Raw genomic sequence first — 13,322 nt, 5'->3', positions numbered from 1 at the left:
TTCTTTGATTGGTGGGTTTTCTTTGACACGGGAAAAGCTGCTACAAACTTCCCTGGGATAGGCTGGTTTGGTGGAGCGCGCTTTGGTTCCACGTCCTCGTGGCTGTGCGTTCGAATCCCCGCCTCGTTTTTTGATCACTTTGCTCTCAGCTGATTCGCTATATGGTTCGCATGGCAACGCACTTGTTGCACTGTTGTTATAGTTTGGGTTAGAAACAAGTAACAGGCTGGTCGTGTTGCTTTAGTTTTTTTCTCTTTCTCTTGTCTGAAATAGTTGTAAAATATTGTTATCCATATCGCCACATTGTAAAGCAGCTGCAATGAGTATGTTTCGTAATGAATACCAGATTAGAGACTCACCGGTTCAGAGAGAGAAGGAGCGAATGAAGGTGCAAACTTTAACACGGGTGATTTACACTTACACTAGATAATTAGCCTTATCTATTAAGATTAAGATTAACTGTATTGATCTCAGTGGGAAATTCGTGTGCATACAGCAGCAAGAACATAGTGCACCGAACATACATTACTGTATGTTATTAAACACGTTGCGGGTATAAAATGCAGTTTGCCTACCTACTTTTTAATTAGTACACACGTAGCAAAGTTTCAAATAAACTTGTGACGTGCTTTCTAACTTTTAATGATCGCTGACATTTAGCTGTATTTTTTGTAATTTCCTAGAATGAGATGGAGCTGACGGACAGAATAGAAGAACTTACCAGGTAGGTCATTCTCCGGTTTTATGGTCCTAATTTTGAAATGTTTGGCACAGAGATAAGTGATTAACAATATAACTTACTTTTTTGTACTCTCATATACTCTTGGCCTATACATCAGTTTTTTTTAATACATTTCTTCACTACTGAACGCATTAAACATAAATTACCGTTCTGAATGGCCTCTCCTCTTCTGCAGCATGAACAGAATAATGCAGAAGGCTGACTTCGAGTGCTCATCCCAGGCTGTTTCGGCCCGGGTCCAGAGACACAAGCAGCTAATACTGCAAAGGGAGGCTGAGCTGGGACGGAGAGCACTTATCATGGTGAGGGAAAAATGAATGGAGAGATGATAGTATAGTATTATTATTATAATGCAAGTCGATGTCGCCTCCTAGTGGCCATATAGACGACAATCCTAAAGAATGTCCGGGGTAACCAAGGTGATGGTAAAACTCGATATTCGCCCAATTCCCAATTTTTGGGGAATTCCAAGGAAGGCGTAAATGAAAGAAAACGAGGATAAAAATCTATATCTATATAGAAATTTGTGATTTTTATTTATTTTTGTGTTCAAGTCAATTTTTATTTCACTTATTTTATATAACATTGTTTGTATTTGGTATTTTAAATACAAGGAGAAGTATGTTTTTTTTTCTTTTTTTCCAAATCCTTTTGCCGGTTTTAAATGTTCTTTTCAGGTTTTATCAATAATGTAAGACTGTAGAGTAAAGTTTAATATAATTATGTAATGATGATATAATGATTACTGTTTCTTAAATTTTACAGCTGTTCTGTTTACCTTCATAACCAGGGGCTTTAATGGGTTTAAATTAAATTAATGAACTAATTTAGTTAGTTGTGCAGATTTGGAATGTGTGAGTTCCGCTCTCATGTGGAACCTGGACCAGAGCAGTAACCAGAGTTCTGTGGGCGATTCTGCAGTGTATCTACCTAACAAATGTCATTCCAACAGGCACGCAGGGCAGCACTGCAGGATCTTTTGGAAAAGGACCGGCAGCAGTGCACAGTGGAACTCAAACAGATAGGGGAAGCATTTTACCCGCAAAGGAAATGAAGTGACACCACATCCTGTCACGGTCAGCTCCGAACGCTCCTCGTGTGTGCCACGCCCCCTCATTACCTCCTGTCGAAACCTGATTGTTCTCACCTGTTGCCTGTTATGTTTGCCTAGTCTCATGTATTTAGTCCTAGTCTCAGTCAGTGTACCCCAGATTTGTCATTGTGATGTCATGTGATGTTCGCTGTCGTGCTTCTCCAGTCCTGGTTTTCTGAATAAATCCCCGTTTTACCCTGCTTCCTGGCTCCGATCGCCTGCTTTCCGGCTCACTTGCCCCGCGATCGTGACACATCCTATGTAGATATTAAAGGGATGTAGAAGGGTGAGATAAAGCTGCAAAAAAAAATCCCTTGTTTGTTTATTCAGTCTCACCAGCGGTGAGATAAATAAGGAAGTGATGTGTTCATATCAAGTGCCTCAGAATTTTTAAGATTAATTTATCAGGGTTGGGCTCATTCTGGAATTCATGTATCAATTCCAATCCAAAGCAGGAAATGGAACTGGAGTTGGAATTTAAATCTCCTAGAAATTCGACTTCAATTCTAATTCTGTTCCCCATCATTTTTTTACCACCCCCAACTCCAGTTCCACTTCCTGATTTGGAGTGGAATTGCTGAATGCATTCCAGAATCGCCCCAACCCTGTAATTTACATAAACCTCAGGCAACCCGGCAGAAATACCAATAGTTGGATTTTGCTTAAATGCTAAAATTACAAATTCTAAAGTTGATTGAGTTCTGTAGTGATTAATTCTAGTATTCTAGTATAATAGAACAATAGAATTATTAAACAACAGAAAATGGCAAGATAAACGCTCTTGGATCTGTGAAAAGAATAAAGGTTAATTTCAATGTCTAAACCTGTCTGGAGCCTTCAACAAAGATAAGATGTTCTTACTGTAGCTCCTACAGCCAAGGCCACATTCCAGTGTTTTTCCTTAGACCTAACAAACCTAATGGCGTCATATGAAAAATAACCAGTCTATCCATGTTTAAGGTTACAAAGTGTGCAGAACAGGGAACACATGTGAGGGAGGAAGGCAAAAGTCAAAACGTACCAAAGCGGTATTACAACATATTGGTATGAATACAACTGGATCCTTGTGGTTTCGTACCGTAGGCTCAAGCTCCCCCAACCCTGCCCGAGACAGTTAGTTAGGAGATGGATGGATGGAATCCTTATTAACATTGACATAATTCGTAATGGAGGGACAATGGACGTCAAATGGCCAGTGATATTTAGATTAAATAAAAAGATAAAATATGGATTCTGGAGCTGTTGACAAATTATGATTTGTCACTACCCTGTGAAATAAGTTTCAGATTTATTACTGAGTGGGATTCCTGTTGACAAATAGCATTACTAACAAGCGCTACAATATTTCTGGGACTGGCTCTAAAAACTATGCTTCAATTCTGGTTTGATAGGCATTCTGGTACTGCAAGTGCAGTAACAATTTATGTATCAGCTGCAGGTAAAATGTGCTGTATAAACAGTTTGAATCAATCCATGTTCTTTACTCGAAAATAAAACTGAAGAAAACTTCCACATATCCAGTCTACACAGGGGTGTAGGTTTCATATTATCATTGGGGGGGGGGGGGTATATCGGGGTCAGGGGTGTGATGTCACGTCGCCTTATAAAGCGATTCTGTAGTCAATTTTTTTTTCGTATAGATGCAATATATAAAGTGAAATTCATCTCTCCATTTTACTGTTATTCATCTTCACTAATATGGTCGTTTAAGTGCATTGAGTTCCGCATTACGTACTCTGAGTTTGCGGGAATTATTAAAATTATGCACAATTTGTGAGATTCCGTCACGGATGTGAGGCCATTCATTGCGGAAAAATGATCTCACCTCAGGGTGCACTATGATGCCCCTGTCACTCTCATAAACACAACCCACATAAAATGGCCACTAGAAGAGACCCATAGAAGTACATATAGGAGATTTACTGAATCTCTTCTTGGTAAAAAAAAAAAATTGCGTTTTCTGCCAACACTATTTATGAACTCAATGATTCTGAGTTTCTGGTAACTGAGTAACTTACTTTATGATGTTTCCCAAATAAATGCCAGATCTGGCCCCGTTTTTTTTGCCGGGCTTCTTACTCATTCTTATACCATAACAGCAAACACAGCGGGATGAGAACTGTGACTGACAAACGCCACATATCGCAGCGTTATCAGCGTCACTACTTGTGCTACGCTGTTAACTAAACAAGCTAGTTGCAGTTTGTACAATCAAATGCGATGTTTATGACACTTAATCGACACGAGACGATTAAATTTCGCCATTTCGCATAACCAATAGTAAATCAGTAAAAGGCTATGATACAAGGTTTACAATGAGTGAAGTTCACAGGCAAAGCCGTACCGTCCCAGAAAATGTACCCTGAAGATGATGACTGAGCGCATTCAAACATAACCCCTTCCTGGAACTGATATCCCTTTGTTGCATTTCTCCTTTTGCTAACACCAGAACAGCATCTTTTGTTTTCACCCCACCCACACCAGCCCCACTTTTGGTAAAAACCCCCCTCTATGTTCTTCCCACGATCCGGCTGGACCAGATTTTACAAAAGACAATTAACATGGGCCTGAAGAAACAGAGAGCAATTACAGACTGTTTTAGCAATGAAGCCAATCTGATTATCCCCAATACCATTTCAGGTAGGTGTCTGACATATTAGTAACAGGCCAATGACAGTGATGTCCAGCTTCCTGTATACAGTACAAGTGCTTTCAACTCTATTGTCAATGCATTGATCTTCTAATACATTTTTGATATCTGATATTTCACAAAATTAAAATCTGTGCAGCCCGATAAGCCAAGTGGATCACTCAGGTGACAAATACATACTTTTCCTTATATATCCTGTTTTTTCTCCTGTAGAAAATATACATAGACACAAACTAGCAAAGACTAGTTTATTTATCTGACCTTCATCACCCACCTTGAGTTTTCTGTTTTGTTATACAGAGCATTTCCTCAGCAGACGGTCTTGCGAAATACTTCTTTATAGCAAATAAACTGTTTGCTGCATTGCTCTTTTCAATAACACTTTACTTAAAGCAGTCATTGTAATGCATTCATAAAGTACCATAAACAGAACTATTACTATTTATAAAAAGGTATAACACATTATAGCTACATTTATGCTATAGATACCTTTATAATGCATTACAATGGTCAGTCTAAGTCATGGATATGAAGACATGGAAATGAATGGAGAATCCCGACAAAGATATAATTACAAACCTGTGTGTATGTGTGTATGTGTGTATTATGTTTATATTACATTCCCCACAATGTAATAAAAACCTGTTATTTTGATGTTGTGGGGACCATTTTTCAGATCCCCACAAAGACCTGTGAATATAATCGAAAAACTAAAAATACCAAAAGTCTCGTATTTTGTTTGGTTATTTATAGTTACGGTTAGGGCTGGGTGGTGGTTAATCTCGTCATGTTGGGATTAGAGTTTTCCCCATAGAAGTGAATGGAGAGTCCCCACAAAGATATAATTACAAACCTGTGTGTGTGTGTGTGTGTGTGTGTGTGTTTGGAGGGAGGGTGGTGTTAGTGTAGGTCTCATTTTGGGGCCTGGGCATTTCCACACAGCTTCCTGTAAATGAGAGAGAAAAAGCACTCAGACTGACTGTAAACGAGTCTTCAAGGGTGTGTCACCCCCAGCTCATTTGCAGGGTTAGTGCTGTAAAAATCCTTACCGTCCTTCCCCATTCTTCAAGTCCACAAACTGACACAATTTCTTATCTCTTTCTGAGATCTTCTCCTTTAATCGTCTAGTTTGTTGTTCTGCTGCTTTTTTCTCTTTCTCTTGATCAGCTGTAACGACCAAAAAGAAGCCTCCTTAATTGGTGTCTTGGGAATTTTAAGCAGTGAGCTCTGCTGTTAAATATGAACTAAATTCCAGCTTCCAGATACAGATTATAAAATTAGGAGGGGGTGTTGTATAAGATAGCATGAGTGACTGGAAGGACGTGATATAGTGAATGTTGCATTTTTACTGTGTTGAACAAACAATGGATATTAATGGATATCAATTGTAAACCTGCAGCATTATGCAGGAGCACAAAACAATGAAATATGTTGCAGTACATATAGTAAAAATGTGGCACAAACTGAAGTGTTAAATAAGTATTTAAAAAGTTGGATTTTCAGAGGTTACAAGTGAGTATTTTGACTCTCTCAGCTGCATGTGAAAGTCCTGTTGCTCTAAAATCCTTGTTGACTTGGCAGTTCACTCATACTTTGACATACAAGACATACAAGACCAGCATCATGTAATCTGCGGTACCTTTAAGTTTTTTGAGATTTTCATCTGAAGCGTTCTTCGACTTCGTGATCTCTGCCTGGAGAAAATGGTGTTAGTTGTTATTTACAGGAAAAATGGAAACACAAGATCACTGTAAAATACAGCAGGGACATATTACATTTGGCATTTTACATATGTTTGTAGTAAACAATAACAGAATTAATCATAAAACAGACTGGATACATTTTATTTTAACGTCTATTGGGTGGTTTTTAGTGGTCAGATCTCAGTGTCTGAGATTGGAAGGTTGATGGTTCAAGGCCCGGCCTCAGTAGAATAGTCTAGATAGATGTAGATATAAAACTAATGAGTGACTATATTGGCCTTGTACTGCATGAAACTTAACAAAGACTTCACAGTACACTTTTAATTTATTAACTTAGTTTTTCATAATATGTATTTAATATAATCTAGATCATACGTGTTCTACATCGGTTGTCAAGCAGTGCCAACATTCACTCTTTCGACAGTACAGCAATTAGAAAGATTTTGATCGCTACATTTACCCTTAACCATGTGTCTAGTCCTGATGGGATGTCGTCCATGACAGGACATAAACTTTAACTGTCACATACTAAGGGCAATTCAGAGACACCATTTCACCTAATTCTAATGAATGTTAAAATTAAATATTAATGGAAAGAGTGAGAACCTTTAAGTACTGCAATGAGATACCATGTTCCGATGCTGCTGCATGTTCCCATAACAGTTCGATACCTTGTGTGTGTTGCATGCCTGCAGATTGTTCAAAAATTCTCTTTCAGCCTTCAACACATCGGTCTTCGCCTTGGTCAGATCGTTTGTCTTATCAGCAGCAGATGAAAGGGGACCACTGAGCTCCTGGATCTTCTCCTTGCACTGAACTCTCTTTCTTTCTGCCTTTTGCACCTCCTCCGTGACCACCTGCACATGGTTCCTGACTCTCTGCAGGACCATCTCCTGCCTGACGGCATAGTAAGCCAGCAGTGCCAGGAAGCAGAAGCAGAGGACGATCGGTATGGCGGACAACCGCATGATGCTGAGGGGAGAAGGGATGTGCAGGTGAGCTGCAGAAGGTGCACGTCTCCAGCTCATAGGTCAAAGGTCATGCCAGTCACTTCATCTTTTTTTCTGCCCTGCCCCCCTCCCCTTCGCTAGTCACTCCAGTTTGATCACCTGCAGGCAGCCCTTCTGGTTTGACCGGATTAGAGATGGAGAACCTCAAACAATAGACACCTCACCCACCACCTTGACTTTCATTCCCTATATTGCCCAAGACCTCACAATGAGACTTCATGGTTTGTAACTAATACACTTACATTAATTTTATTTAGATGCTTTTGTCCAGAACAAAGGCAATACATGCATGATCTTATATTAATATTATAATCTCGTAACATTAACCTGCTTTGCAGTCTTAGTTTAACATGAGTCTACAGAAATGCCTTAACGAAACAAAATATTTATAGACAGAACTAAACCCAACACAGTCACTGACTGACGATGCGTATCAGATGACTGTACCACATGTAAATGGCACCATATCACATTCAAATTTTCAGTGTTCTGTTTTGTTTCTGATAACATGCATCAGACATAAGCAATCCCTGGCCCAACGTCCTTGGGCAAGTTATTTGCATACAATACCTTGAGAACAGGTTATCTGTTTTCTTGTGTTGTGATGAAAAGAGGCATGCAGGTGTGTCAGTAGGGCACTAACACCTACCGGTTCAACCTCAATTAGATGTTGGTAGTCAGGTTGGTTTAGTCTTAGTTTTATTTCAGTTTTATCAATTATTAATAGAAGTCTATGATAATGTTTTTCAAACCGGTAAGGAAACTCAAAAGACCAGAGTTATTCATCAAAAAACACAAGTGCTAAAACTTGTGTCACCGACCTGGATAACAGCTTATCGAGAGCGTTCAAAAGTCCATATTAACACAAACAGCCTGCAAGTCACGTGGCTGCAACAGAAAGCAGACATAATCAAGACCATCAATTGCGACTGAGCGGAGAAAAATCAGACACGTGATTGTCGGCTGTCCTTTTAAACGGTGCCAAAAAAAGGCATCCAGTCAGCGACATCTATGAGTGAAAATGTCTTTTTAAATTTAAGAGGTCAAATGAGACTGACAAGACTCCATAAAGTTAACAGAACGGCTACATATGAATCTCAGTATAACAGTGATGTGCAGAAAGATGTCTCTGAACACAGAGGCCATCTACCCTTACAATGGTCCTCGAGACAAATGTGGGTCCTATACGGTACTAACGAGGTACATGGACTGCATTTATATAGCGCTTTTCTACTCCTACGAGTACTCAAAGTGCTTTACAATTCATGCCTCACATTTACACACCGGTGGCAAAGGCTGCCATGCAAGGTGCCAACCTGAACACCGGGAGCAATTTGGGGTTCAGTGTCTTGCTCAAGGACACTTTGATGGGGTCAGGAAGAACCAAGGCTCGAACCTGCAACCTTCCAGTTGCCGAACGATAGCACTACCTCCTGTGCCACATCTAATATAGTGACCATTGCAATTCCAATATTGTCAATATGTTAATATTATAGTTATGGCACGTTTTAGTCGGGAGGCCATCTGGATGTTTATTTAGTTCGAAACAGCTTTCAGACACTGAATAAGGGGGTTATTTCAATGAGTATGACAGACCGTGAGGATAAATCGTCAAAATTGCGTGGAATCAAGATCGGACAAAAACATTGTATACCTACGTATTCACATTAAAATGTCTGTTTTCTTCGATCGGTTGATCTGTCTCGTGAAAATGTGGCACAGCAGAAAGCAATGTCACCAAAAATTATTCTTAAGAACTAACGGAAAAAAACAGTCTTTAAGAAATGCAATTGAGTGATCTGCTAAGACGGTAACACTTTACTTGATGGGGCACAAATACTTAGTAATTACTCAGTTACTACTGAAGTACAAATTATGAATAAATCATGAACAAATATAATTGCTACTTGAGAAGATTGAAGAATGAAAGTGATAGTGTTTCACTTGTGTCATTCATACTTGTTCCTTCAGTAGTTCGTTCAGTAATTGAGAAAGTTACACGGAATTAAGATATAAGTAACAAACATAGTAACCGCTTAGGATGAAAGATGCATCATGATTCATTAATGATCAATAAACATGAGATAAGTGTGTTATTCATTACTTGTTCCTTCAGTACTTCCTTCAGTAGTGAGCAAAGGTTTACAGAAATAGACACAGTACAGTAATCGCATAAAATAAAACATGCGCCACGATTCATTAATAACGAATTAACACGAGATCAGTATGTAGTTTGTGGTTAATTAATGCATAAGTAATAATACATTATTATATTTGTGTCCCGTAAAGCAGCCTAAAGTGTTACCGCTAAAACATATTGGCATTTTGCTTTACACTGGGTCATTACTGGTGTGTTCTATACATTCCATTAACAATATTGAAACCCTGCATGCTTCACTAACTATACTCCTTCAACGATATTACAGGAAAATCTTTTAAAGCAGTTAACTTACTTATTTGATGGACAAAGTTTAAACACGTCGTTTCTTTTTTTTTTTTTTTTTACTCCGTTGTCCTTCTCGTTTTTTTACCCCAACAGTCGAAAAACTTACGAACGAAGACTTTCCGCGTCTGAAACGAGGATAATTCTGGTTTAATTGTTTTGCTATATTTGCATACCGGTGCGCTTACGGACGCGGCGGAGGGGCGGGGGCTGCGGCAGGCATGTTGACCAGGCAGTAAAGTCTGTTTCCTCTTTTGCTTTTCCTCAAACTACTCGAGCTGTTTTGACAGTTCATTTTAAAGTGAAGAAGCGATCCCGGACAGATGCAATCGGAATAGTAGGACTATAACAAAAAAAAAAGATAAAAATCAGGGAAACAAAAAAACAAACTGAGGTGTTCGGGAATTAAGGTTTTAGGGACACCTGTTTTCCAGTCCTGGTCACAATGAAGCCGATAGTAGTGCTGATGAGCATCGCAGGCATCGGAATAATGGCTTCGCTTGTCTTCATATATGTCAAGCACAATGAGAAGGTAGAGCTTTTTGAAACCTCCTCCATACTGGACACTAAACACCAGGCGATGAGGTTCGAAATAAATGAGCAAATGGCAGATATCGCCGTGATGCAAGATGACATGGAGATCGCCATCAAGCAGATCAGCGATCTGAGTAAGGAGTTGGAAAAAATTCGGGTTTCGAACAAGCTTAAGAAAGATCAGCTGGAAGCCTGTCATGGAGAGGAGGTGAGGAGCAGGTTGTACAAGGGACTGCTGGATATGTTTGCTTAAAAAAAACAGAACAGAACTGCTACATTATTAAAATAGGTTTTCGTGGGTATAGTAATCTACATTTTATCTAGAGCATGAAGCACAAGGTTAACCTTTTAAGAAGACGATAATCCTGCCATTCTGTATGTATGTAAAAGCTTCAGTACACATCGATCCAATCCTTCTTCTAGTTCTGGACAGAGACACAGGAAATACAGTATACAAGTGGGAATGGATTTCAATGAAATGCCAATTAAGACAATGAAGGCAGGTGCGCAGAATTCCTAGTTTTTCTCAGTACTGTGAATTCCACGCATTACTCTTTTTTTTATCATGTACAGAAACAGCGGAATGACGAAATTGCAGCCCTTGAAGGCCAAAGGAAGAACGCCGAAGGTGACACAGACTTCCTTGTCTCCACGAGTTTCAGTAAAGCTTGCAAGGCAGGCAGCCGCGTATTTGTGAGGGAGGCGACTACACCTGTCACTTTACTTGTAGATTGGGAACTGCTTGTGACGCGAGGAGCGCCCTCTACTGTTTACTACTTTAAAATACGAACGGCACCATCGAATGAGAGTTGTTTTTAGAATTGCGAAAGTCATTCATTTTTAAATTAATTTGGGATTTTAAATGTACACTAATTACTTAATTGATGTTTAAGAGCGTCATGGTAGCACCTGTGTCACAGTCTGGTTTTCTTAATAATGTCCTAAAACCCACTGGACCACCTTCTTTATGCAGAACAGTTCCAGAAGGAGAAGGCGGCATGGACGTCAGAAATCGCAACCCTTGAAAAACAGCTGGCAGCGAAGAGCAATGTGTGCAAGTTTGTGAACGCCACAATACCAGAAGCCAAGTAAGCATCTTGATACATGCAGTCTAGTAAATGGAACCATATAATGTATAAAAGGCCTTATTACTGTAGTAGGTTATCTCCTAAACAGGGATTATATTTTGTGGTGTATGGGTGTTGTTAGGACCCATCACTTTGGGGTATATCCCTGAGGATTTTGGGGTATATCCCTGAGTATTTTGGGGTATATCCCTGAGTATTTTAGCCCCGATGCACAAGTCAAGCCCATTAATTGAAAGAGCAGGTAAACTATCTTTGCATGGAAGGCAAAAGTGCCAAACAGCTGATTGAGACAATATTATGCAGCACACAAAGAATGTGACCATAACATATCCTGGATCATTCTAAAAAAAACATCCTAAAACATTATAATGTGCAGAATTCTCATAATGTCTACAGTCTGTACATAATGCATAGTAAATGACCATTGGTGTTACTCTTTGGTAATAAGTTCCAATTCCTTTTAACTCTTTAAGGGCACTGTGTGGGAATGTTCAACCTGTTGTGCTCCCGAAATAGAGTGGCCCCCCGTCAAGTCACAGGTAAGATGCCACATGGATTAATGTTCCTTTGGTCACAGTGAATCACCACGTTACATGTGTAGGCACCATCATCTTTGAATTGGTGTGACATAAATGGTGATCGAGTGGGCGGGGACTGAGAGTCACACACACGCTGAGTTGTTTTAACCTTTGATCTTCTCCTCCGCAGCCATTGGTCAGTCTGCTGTTCAGCTCCCAGGGGAGTGGCTCATGTGGAGGCCTCAGTATCACAGGATCTCTCCGACACCACAGCATCCGAACACTGAAGACCAAACCGAGATCTTTTCTGTCCCCAGTGGTTGAACCAAAAAGTTTGTTTGTATCCCATTCGTTTAAATACATTAAAAGCATTTATGCACTACACAATGTGAATATTAGCATCATTTTAACAAAAAAATATATCTCACCAGATCTTTTAACATATCATAGTGTCTCTAAACCATGCAGTTGCAGTGCTGGCAGGGGATTGCTGGACCTGTCAGCCTCTGTGATCCTCCAGTGACTGCTATGTGCTGGTGGAAGTCTGAACCTTGTGCAGTGTGTGCATTTCACTGTTTGTTTTGCCATGCTTGGTGGCATTTCTTTGATTTAAGTTACTACTCAGACGCTACAATGTGTGTCACATGTTTCTAATTACCTGCATTGTGGTGGAAGTGAAATGATCATCAGATATCTTGGTTGGGGACCTGATGAACCATTCTACTCTAGTGGCAGGGGTGTAGGACCTAGGGTGCCACTAGACGTGTATATATTTAATTTGGATTAATTTGTCTTCTCAATAAAAAGACTTTTGTATGTAAATGATTTAGTTGTGCCCCCCCCATTCTGCGCCATTGTCTAGTGGCACCAGGCCAATAAAGCCATTTCCTCGTTATCCTCATTACCGAAACGGTTTCCCACCACACTCACTGCATGCAGTGGCTGCATCGCCTTCTGTTAAACTGCATAAATAAAGGTCTCTGATATTGGATTATCTTGGTCTTTACTCATTAACCTTGACTGTGACTCCATTCCATATCCCCCCACCTCCCCCTTAGGGTCCATCAGAGCAGTGCAGACACTCATGCTTTCGGCCATATTGACTGTTTACTAATATGGTGTTTTTCCTGTCTTTGACCATCACTTTCACATCACTGGCTCAGAGACGCAGTGCTGAGCTGTCCCAGAAACACCCCTGGTAATGGACTGACCAGTTGGCAGCCTCACACAGAGAGATACTCACAGCTTTATCCGATCAAAGCATTGATTGCATAATTTTAAGGGTATAAGTTCCTATGTATTTGCTTATCTGAGCCTGGAAATCTCAGTACAGATGCTCCTTGACTTACATATTGTTAGTTCGGGAACAGATCAAAATTCAAAGTTTGATGACTGTTGAATGTGCATCGCTATTACACCATCGTTAAGTTAAAATATAATAAAGTCGAATCATTGTAAAGCGAGGAGTATCTGTAACAACGCATTATGCAATAATGCAGCATTATGTAATAACTCGACAGAATGTAACAAATTGTATGATG

General features: G+C 39.8%; 2 protein-coding genes across 4 annotated transcripts; one reads left to right on the top strand and one right to left on the bottom strand.

Annotated features, from left to right (window-relative positions):
* Positions 1-4,719: 4,719 nt before the first annotated feature.
* LOC140592573 (uncharacterized) lies at positions 4,720-9,807 on the bottom strand. Of its 3 annotated transcripts, none has more exons than XM_072716166.1 (5): positions 9,652-9,807; positions 6,860-7,160; positions 6,125-6,179; positions 5,535-5,652; positions 4,720-5,431 (listed from the first exon to the last, which is right to left on the bottom strand). In XM_072716166.1, the coding sequence occupies exons 2-5, from the start codon at positions 7,154-7,156 to the stop codon at positions 5,398-5,400; spliced, it is 504 nt and encodes a 167-aa protein (XP_072572267.1). In that variant the 5' UTR covers positions 7,157-7,160; positions 9,652-9,807; the 3' UTR covers positions 4,720-5,397. The 3 variants fall into 3 exon arrangements, with proteins under 3 accessions (XP_072572267.1, XP_072572268.1, XP_072572269.1); XM_072716167.1 differs by lacking the exon at positions 9,652-9,807 and adding an exon at positions 8,020-8,065; XM_072716168.1 differs by lacking the exon at positions 9,652-9,807 and adding an exon at positions 7,769-7,856.
* A 38-nt stretch (positions 9,808-9,845) lies between these two features.
* Positions 9,846-12,772, top strand: LOC140592572 (uncharacterized). Its single transcript, XM_072716165.1, has 5 exons — positions 9,846-10,383; positions 10,749-10,803; positions 11,149-11,263; positions 11,737-11,802; positions 11,972-12,772. The coding sequence occupies exons 1-4, from the start codon at positions 10,087-10,089 to the stop codon at positions 11,777-11,779; spliced, it is 510 nt and encodes a 169-aa protein (XP_072572266.1). The 5' UTR covers positions 9,846-10,086; the 3' UTR covers positions 11,780-11,802; positions 11,972-12,772.
* Positions 12,773-13,322: the final 550 nt, after the last annotated feature.

This window comes from Paramormyrops kingsleyae, chromosome 9 (genome assembly GCF_048594095.1).
Source record: "Paramormyrops kingsleyae isolate MSU_618 chromosome 9, PKINGS_0.4, whole genome shotgun sequence".
Lineage (NCBI taxonomy): Eukaryota > Metazoa > Chordata > Actinopteri > Osteoglossiformes > Mormyridae > Paramormyrops > Paramormyrops kingsleyae.
Note: the sequence above shows the minus strand (reverse complement) of the source record. Positions and strands in the feature narration are given on the sequence as shown.